Source organism: Loxodonta africana, chromosome 7, assembly GCF_030014295.1.
Source record: "Loxodonta africana isolate mLoxAfr1 chromosome 7, mLoxAfr1.hap2, whole genome shotgun sequence".
In the NCBI taxonomy this organism is placed as follows: Eukaryota; Metazoa; Chordata; class Mammalia; order Proboscidea; family Elephantidae; genus Loxodonta; species Loxodonta africana.
In genome coordinates, this window is record NC_087348.1 from 17,803,607 (window position 1) to 17,812,710 (window position 9,104).

At 36.3% G+C, this 9,104-nt stretch overlaps 1 protein-coding gene and 1 pseudogene across 1 annotated transcript; both read left to right on the plus strand.

Annotated features, from left to right (window-relative positions):
* The first annotated feature begins 398 nt into the window (after nt 1–398).
* On the plus strand, nt 399–1,708 carry LOC100660723 (olfactory receptor 5B3-like). Its single transcript, XM_003421346.3, has one exon. It carries the CDS (start codon nt 687–689, stop codon nt 1,635–1,637), a length of 951 nt encoding a protein of 316 aa, XP_003421394.2. The 5' UTR covers nt 399–686; the 3' UTR covers nt 1,638–1,708.
* Nucleotides 1,709–3,914: 2,206 nt separating this feature from the next.
* Nucleotides 3,915–5,667, plus strand: LOC100665744 (olfactory receptor 5B17-like; annotated as a pseudogene).
* Nucleotides 5,668–9,104: the final 3,437 nt, after the last annotated feature.

A 9,104-nucleotide genomic window follows, 5' to 3' on the forward strand; every position in this document is an offset into this window, starting at 1 on the left:
TTGACACATTCAAATTATGGTATAGGTGAAAAATATTGAATATACCATGGACTGCCAGAAGAATGAACAAATCTGTCTTGGAGGAAGTACAGCCAGAATACTCCCTAGAAGTGATGATAAAAAGACTTCATCCCGTTTACTTTGGGCATGTAATCAAGAGGAACCAATCACTAGAGGAAAAAAAAAAAAGTTTTTTAAAGTATAGGGCTCAAAAAAGGATACCCTCAATTCAATGAATTGACACAGTGGCTGCAACAAAGGGCTCAAACTTACATACAATTGTGAGAATCCTGCAGGAAGGACCAGGCAACATTTCATTCTGTTATACACAAGGTCATTATGAGTCAGAGATGACTTGACAGCACCTACTAACAACAACAGCACTAATCAGGCTATGCCAAACACCCAATTTTACTCATTGTCTTTCATGCATTCTCTCATTTAATTCTCATTAAATACCTTGAAATGGGTCTCATTGCCAACTTTATTTTACAGAGAGAAGAAATGGGGTTTTAAGAAGTTAGGTCAGGACTTCGTGTATGGAGACACTTGAAATACAAGTTATTGCTATGATGAATTAATGCACAGGATATGTATACAATTCAATTTTACTGCAATTTCTTTTCTGTTTAACACTCTGTCCCATTATTCCTTCTTAATACAGGGCATCTCTTAATTCCCAAATAATGTCAATGGAAAATAGAACAGAAATCAATCAGTTCATCCTGCTAGGACTAACCAATGCTCTGGAGCTTCAGTTCCCCCTCTTTATAATATTCACTCTCATTTACCTCATCAATGTGCTTGGGAACCTGGGGATGATTGTGTTGATTTTATTGGACTCTCGTCTCCACACTCCCATGTATTTGTTCCTCAGTAACTTGTCTCTGGTGGACCTTTGTTACTCTTCAGCTGTTACTCCTACAGCGTTGGCTGGGTTCCTTATAGGAGACAATGTCATCTCCTACAATGCATGTGCTGCTCAGATGTTCTTTTTTGCAGTATTTGCTTCTGTAGAAAATTTCCTCTTGGCTTCAATGGCCTATGACCGCTATGCAGCAGTGTGTAAACCCCTACATTACACCAGCACCATGACAACAGGTCTGTGTACATGTCTGGCTATAGGTTCGTATGTTGGTGGTTTCCTTAGTGGCTCCATCCACACTGGGGTCACATTCCACCTCTCCTTCTGTATGTCCAATGTGGTCCATCACTTTTTCTGTGATGTTCCAGCAGTCATGGCTCTCTCTTGCTCTGATAGACATGTTAGTGAGATGATTCTTGTTTTTGCAGCAGGCTTCAATACCTTTTTTGCTCTTCTGGTTATCTTGATATCCTACCTGTTCATATTTACCACAATTCTAAAGATGCACTCAGCTGAAGGATATCGGAAGGCTTTGTCCACCTGTGCTTCTCACTTTGTTGCAGTCTCTATCTTCTATGGGACATGCATCTTCATGTATACACAACCCAGCTCCAGTCATTCAATGGACACAGACAAAAAGGCATCTGTGTTCTATACTATGGTCATCCCCATGATGAACCCTCTGGTCTACAGCCTGAGGAACAAGGATGTCAAGAGTGCATTAGAGAAGGCTGTTGAGAAGGCAAAATTGTTTCTAGGCTTAACTATTTAACATAGTAGAATCCACAACAACCCAGTGTATTCCCCTCAGACCTTCCCTGTGCAATGGCTTACAGTTTCAGGCCTTCAACGCTCTTAGTTCTTAAGGTGAAACACTTACCTCTTCAAAAGTCTGTTGTCTAGAAAAAGGAAAACATTATGTCCAGAAATGTAATACATGAGTGGGAATAGCTAAAGGAGAACATAAGGATATGTGGGTTTTGCTTTCAAGAAACCATTTTAATGACATTGGATTTATTCACATGCTGTCTACCATATGCCAGTGCATAATTCTTCCTCATTAACATCATAGAGGTAGGATTTACAAGACATAGGAAAATCATATCAGGTCATAAAATGGTGGACAATCATACAATACTGGAAATCATGGCCTAGCCAAGGTGACACACATATTGGGGGGACACAATTCAATCCATAACAGGTATGAAACATGCAATCACCCAGAGCATTGCCTCTCACCAATACTGATGTATTGGTGGTGACATTTTTTGTATTCGTATTACTACCTCATGCCATGGATTACTGGAAGCAGAGTCATCAGCATCTTTAAGACTAACCAGACTTGAGAACCAATTTACAAAACTCATCTTTACAATTTTGCTTCTCTAGAATCACTCCTGGTATCAAATGTCTTGCGAAGCAAAACCAGTAAACCTATATGTGTATAGGCTGGAACATCCCAAGTCTGTGAGTCAGACTGGAGGCTTCTCCTGATTCACGTAGCCGAAGGGGCTGGCAAACCCAAGATAGGCAGGTCAGAGAGCAGGGCTTGCTCAGAGGCTACAAAGACTGGCGAATCCTAAGATCGGCAGGCAAGATGAACTGAAACTCAAGCTAAAATATGGTTATCAAAATAAATTAAAGAAGCACTGATGATTCCTCACTTGTCATGTAGAATGCTTACACAGCTACCAGTATGGGAGAGGAAGAGCATATTAAGAAATACTGGAGGGAAAAGATGATTGGAGTTGACATAGTATGTGAAGAAAAGCAAATCAAAAAGTGAGACTACTAGACTTTAAAACTCATCCATAACTTGAAGTTCTGCATGTCACCACCAAACTAAAATAGATATCATAGTTCCATTTTAATAACAATATTAGCATTCAGATTTGTGCTTAACACCTGTGTTATGCAGGTTTCCACAAATTATCTCATTTAACTCTTACAAAAATCTCTTTAGGTAGGTCCTGTTATCATCTTCATCTTATTCATGGGAAAATGAGGCTCAGGGAAGTTACATTAGGAGCAATGTCTTCCAGGCAGTAAATGATGGGGCTGATATGTGAATGCTTATATACCTCTTCCCTAAGCCTGAATTCTCATACCCAATTCTATATCTGCTATTCCGAATTGCCTTTGGTTGTTGTATATGATTCTAATGCTACTTTTATTCCACTATATCTACTATCTATATTTCTGAGGTATTTTACTGTAAAAATCCAAGCATTGAACTTGGTACAATGGATACAATGATTAAATGTGAATTGAACAAAGTTAAAATCAATTTAAATTCACTAATAATATTTAGGTTGCAAACAACTTTGACTTGGTTTAAAGCTTGCCTCTGTTGGTTAATAACTGTGTAACCTTAAGTAAATTACTCTATCTCTTTGTTGCTAAGATAACTCATAAGATAAACTAACCTCATGGGGTTAATGAGAGGATTAAATGATTATATACATATAAAGGAGCCCTAGTGGCACAGTGGTTAAAAGCTTGCCTGCTAACCAAAAGATCAGCAGTTTGAATCCACCAACTGCTCCTTGAAAATGCTATCGCCCACTTCTACTCTGTCCTATAGGGTCTCTATGAGTCAGAATTGACATAATGGCAACAGATTTTTTTAATACATATAATTTGCCTGGCATGTGAGCACAGCAGAAGTATAGGCTGAGAGTAGACTCAAAAGATCAGATTTGTGAGATCAATTCAGTCCAAGCATTTGACCTTGGATATGTCGTTCTTTCCTGCAACTCAATTTACTTATATACAAAATTAAAGTTGGATAGATGATCCATGAAGATTCTTCAGCTTCAACAGTATGTAACTGTATATATAAGTTATCCAGTGAATTGTGTTTTCATGCTTGTGCTTTCAGTCTGGAGAATACTATAATAATATAATAATGGAGAATAATAAAAATTATTATTATAATAAAATAATGCACAGAGTAGTTATACATTTCTAGTTCTGTGCAATTATTTTTTATTTCCTACTTTGTGTCTTCATTTCTCATTGCTACAGATGTGGTTTCCAAATAACATCCATGGAGAACAATACAGAGGGGGCTGAATTCATCTTACTAGGACTAACCAGTGCTTCAGAATTGCAGATCCCACTGCGTTGGGAACCTGGGGATGACTGGGTGGATTTTGTTGGACTCTCGCCTACATACCCTTGTGTTCTTTTTCCTCAGTACCCTATCCCTTGTGAACTTTTGTTACTCCTCAGCAGTCACTCTAAAGGTCGTGATTAGGTTCCTTATAGGAGACAAAATTATCTCCTACAATGCACGTGCTGCTCAGATGTTTTTCTTTGCAGTCTTTGCCATTGCAGGAAGTTATCTCTTGACCTTAATGGCCTATGGCTGCTCTGCAGCAGTGTGTAAATCCCAATATTACATGATCACCATGATGACAAGTGTGTGTGTTCATCTGGCCATAGGCTGCTATGTATGTGGCTTTCTGAATAAAATACCTCCCTCCAAATTGGAGAAACACTCCTACTCTCCTTCTGTATGTCCAATGTGATTCTTCACTTTTTCTTTAATATTAAAACAATTCTGACTCTGTCTTACTCTGATAAACACATTATATCAAGTTTCAGTGTGTTTTTTGCTCTTCAGATTATCTTGATTTCCTACCTGTTCATACTTAGCGTTATCGTGAAGATATACTCAGCTGAGGCTATCAGAAGACTTTATCCATGTGTACTTCTCATCTCACTGCAGTCTTCGTATTTTATGGGACTGCCATCATCAAGTACTTGCAATCAAGGTCAAGTCACTTCATGGATACCAGAAAGTAGCATCTGTGTTGTACACTATGGCCATTCCCATGCTGAACCTCCTAATCTATAAACCAGAAAAACCAAACTCGTTGCTGTTGAGTCAATTCCAACTGGTAATGACCCTAGAGGACAGGGTAAGTCTGTCAAATAGGGTTTCCAAGGAGCAGCTGGTGGATTTGAACTGCCAACCTTTCAGTTAGCAGTCTATAGTGAGAAAAAGGACATCAAGGGTGCATGAAGGAAGGTTGTTGAGAAGACAAAATTGTCTCTAGGTTTAACCACTTAATGATGTAAAAAATACAAAATGACATTTTCATCCCTTTCAGATATTCTCCATGCAATAACCAAAATGTTAAGGACGTAGGAATACTGCCCTTTTTTGTTAGTTCATTTTATCCAGAGCTAAATAATTATAAGATATTAATAAAGTAATATTTCTGTCATTACTGAGTTATTTGGTAAGAGAAAGAAAGTTCACATGACAATTTCCAAATGATAAATAGCCGGACGACAGTAAAAGGAGAACAAGAATCTCATCCTTATATGACTACCATCTCTGCATTTTGAAAAAAAATCTTTACTGCGAATAATTATAATGTTATCTATCCGTTGCCTGAAAATATTTAGAAGAATAGCTGTGATGGTGCAATAGTTGAGCACTCAGTAGTTAACCCAAAGGTTGGTAGTTTGAAAGAGAAAGACCCGGTGATCTAATTGTATAAAGACCGTAACCTAGAAAACCCTATAGTACAGTTCTACTGTGTCACATGGGTTCACTAAGAGTCAGAGTTGACTTGATGGCACTCAGCAACAAATATTTAGAAATGATTAATGTCACTCATCCATGGGTTCTTATTTGAGCTACATTCTCTCTTATCTTTCCCCTTCCTACCAATTCGTCCTACTTCATTTACACTGATTTCTTGGACAACCTCATGCATGCCTCCATCTCAGGACTTTTGTACTTGCTGTTCCTTCTACTCCTAATATTCTTTCAGTTTGAAGCTTAAATGTTACTGCCTAAGGAAGGTCATAGAGACCTTACCTGGACTCTAAAAAATAATCAGTCCTCTGCCATGGGCCTGTTTTACTCAGCCTCTCATTAATAGTTCTCTTTATTACTCAGCTATTTGGTATGTGTATTTGTTCACATATTCCTCTATCTCCCTCAACTTGAATAGAAACTAACTGAGAGTAGTAGCTTAATCTAGTTTGTTCACCACTCTATCCCCAGTGCCTAATAGGTATGTCAGGCTCATAGAGAGTCTCAATAAATGTTTTTTTAAATGACCAAATGAGTTAATTCAGCTTTGAGTCTAGTTTTATCACTGTGTTTAATTGTCAAGCCACTGAAAATTTTAATTGACCATGTGTGATATAAACTTTTCAGATAGAAGTTTATAGAATCTCAAGAAACATGGCAATTTTCTGTCTTACTGAATATATTTATCTATATTCTCAGTGCTTACAGTCACAACTTTACATACAACGATTTTCTAAAAACCACACTATCCAATGGATTATCTCAAATAATCTCACATTTTTTTTACTTAGAAATGGTGTCTCATTAAGTGAAAGTAACACATCATGAATTCTATTTAGTAATAATAGAAAGACAAAGTATGAGACTATTTAAAAGTTTTGAGACTTTCTGTTTTTTTGAAGTCAATTGAGATTGTGTGTTTCAAGGAGTTTGTCCACTTTACATGTGTTATCTGATTTCTTGGTGTACAATCATTCATAGTATTCTCTTAAAATCCTTTTTACTTCTGTAAGGATGGTGTTAATGTCCTCACATTAATTCCTGATTTTAGTTATTTGCATCTTCTCTCTTTTCTGTCGTTCTGGCTAGAGGTTTGTTGATGTTACTCATTTATTCAAGTAACCAACTTCAGGTTTTGTTGATTCTCTGCATTGTTTTTCTATTCCCTATTTCATTTATTTCTGCTCTAAGCTTTATTACTTCTTTCATTTGGATAGCCTGGGGATTAGTTTGCTCTTCTTCTTCTAGTTTCTCAAGAAGTAGGTTATCGATTTGAGATCTTTCTCTTTTATTGGAGTAGGATTTTATAGCTGTAAATTTCCCTCTAGGCACTTTCTTCACTGTTTCTTGGATATATAAATTCATGCCTTTCATCAAATTTAAGGATTTTTTTTTTTTGGCCATTGTTTCTTCAAATATTCTTTCTTCCCCTTTCTCTTTCTCCTTTCTTTTTGGTACTCCCATCGCGTGCAAATTGGTATGCTCTGTGTCCCACATATTATTAAGGCTCTGTTAGTTTTTCTTTATTACTTTTCTTTTTGCTTCTTGACTGGATTCCTTTAATTGACCTATCTTCAACTTCACAGAATCTTTATTCTGTCTGCTGAAATCTGCTGTTGAAATCCTCTAGTCAAACTTTTACCAGTTATTGTAATTTTCAGGTTGAGAATTTCTATTTGGTTTCTTTCTATAATTATTATCTCTTCATTCTTATTACTCATTTGTTGAAACACCATTCCTCTGGTGTCCTTTAGTTCTTTGTCTATGGTTTGCTCTAACTTTTTGAGCATACTTGAGGCAGCTGATTTAAAATCTTTGACTAATAATTTAAATGTCTGTGCTTCCTCAGGTTCAGTTTCTGTTAATTTCATTTTTGCTATGAATAGCCTACACTTTTTTCTTTCTTTAAATGCCCTTAAATTTTTTGTTGAAACTGCACATTTTGAATACCATAATGTGGTAAAATTCTCAATATCAGATTCTTTCCTTTACTCAGGGTTTGCAGTTGTGTAGTACGGGTAGTAATTGTTTGGTAACTTTTCTAAACTATTTTTAAAGACTGTATTCTTTGTCGTGTGTGCTCTCTGAAGTCTCTGTTCCTTTAATTTGTGATCAGCTACAGGCTTGACAGAGATTACATTAAGCCCATGCATAAATTGCCTTTTTAAATTCATCTTTTAGTATTTTCCATAATTCTGAAGAAGTTTATTCTGGCAGTTTTTGCTCATCTTTGGTGTTTCTTTGGTGGAATGGGCCCTTGGAATTCTCAACTCTGCCATTTTTTTCTGCTTCTTTCTTATAAGACCACTTATTATTGCATTTAGAGCTCACTGAATTATCAAGGGTAATCTCTCCCATATCTAGATCTTTCACTAGATCAACAAAGCCTTTTTCACATAAGGTAACACGTAGAGGTTCCAGGAATTAAGACCTGATATCTTGGAGGACCATTATTGAATTTATTGTAGATTTGTTTTCACTTTATGCTACTACGTGTCCATCACATAGATTATCTGGGGAGATTAGGCCTTGTTACACATGATCACTCAAAGTTATAGGCTATTGTAGGCTTCAACATCAGCAGTTGAAGGCTACAATATTGTAGGCTTCAACATCATCAGTCTGTTGCCTCCTCAGTCACCACAGAAAGAGAAGAGACAACTGGAAGTTTGTTCCTATGCCTTAACCCACCCAAAAATGACATGTACCAATTCTTCCTACAATTCATTATTTAAAACAAGTGTATGTTCCTCCCTAACTGCAAAATGGCAGGCATATATGGGAAAACAGCTGAAATGTTTGAGTACCAGTATTTGCGAGACCTATGCTACATCAACATTTATAATTAAATAATAATATTTAATCTTGTATCATCTGAGAAGTGCTAGATATTATATATATACCTATATATAATATTTTTTATTATATATTATATATATACCTATATATAATATTTTTTATTATATATTATATATATACCTATATATAATATTTTTTATTATATATTATATATATACCTATCTATCCACCTGTCATCTATCATCTATCATCCATCTATCTATCTATCATCTATCTGTCTGTCTATCATCTACCTATCATCTATCTATCTATCATCTCTCTCTCTCTATCTATCTATCATCATCATCATCTATCTATCTACCTTTCTATCATCTATAACTATCAATCTATATATACATATAGTGTTGTTGTTATTGTTAGGTGCTGTCCAGTCAGTTCCAACTCATAACAACCTTATGAACAACACTGCCTGGTCCTCTGCCATCCTCACAATCATTGCTATAGTTGAGCCCCTTGTTGCAGCCACTGTGTCAATCCATCTCATTGAGGGTTTTTCTCTTTTTCACTGACCCTTTACTTTATCAAGCATGATGTCCTTCTCCAGGGACTAGCCCCTCCTGATAACATGTCCAAAGTAACATGTCCAAAGTGTCACCATCCTTGCTTCTAAGGAGAATTCTAGCTATATTTCTTCCAAGACAGAGATGTTTGTTCTTCTGGCAGTCCATATATTCAATATTCTTCACCAACATTGTAATAAATGTATCAATTCTTCAGTCTTCTGTATTGATTGTCCAGCTTTCAAAAATGTACCTGGTGATTGACAGTAGCATGGCTTGGTATTATATATACAGGTATAAGTATATATATACATACACACATATG

What these genes read in the sequence shown, in the direction of transcription:
- LOC100660723 (XM_003421346.3), top strand. Translation starts at nt 687, where the DNA reads ATGTCAATGGAAAATAGAACAGAAATCAATCAGTTCATCCTGCTAGGA.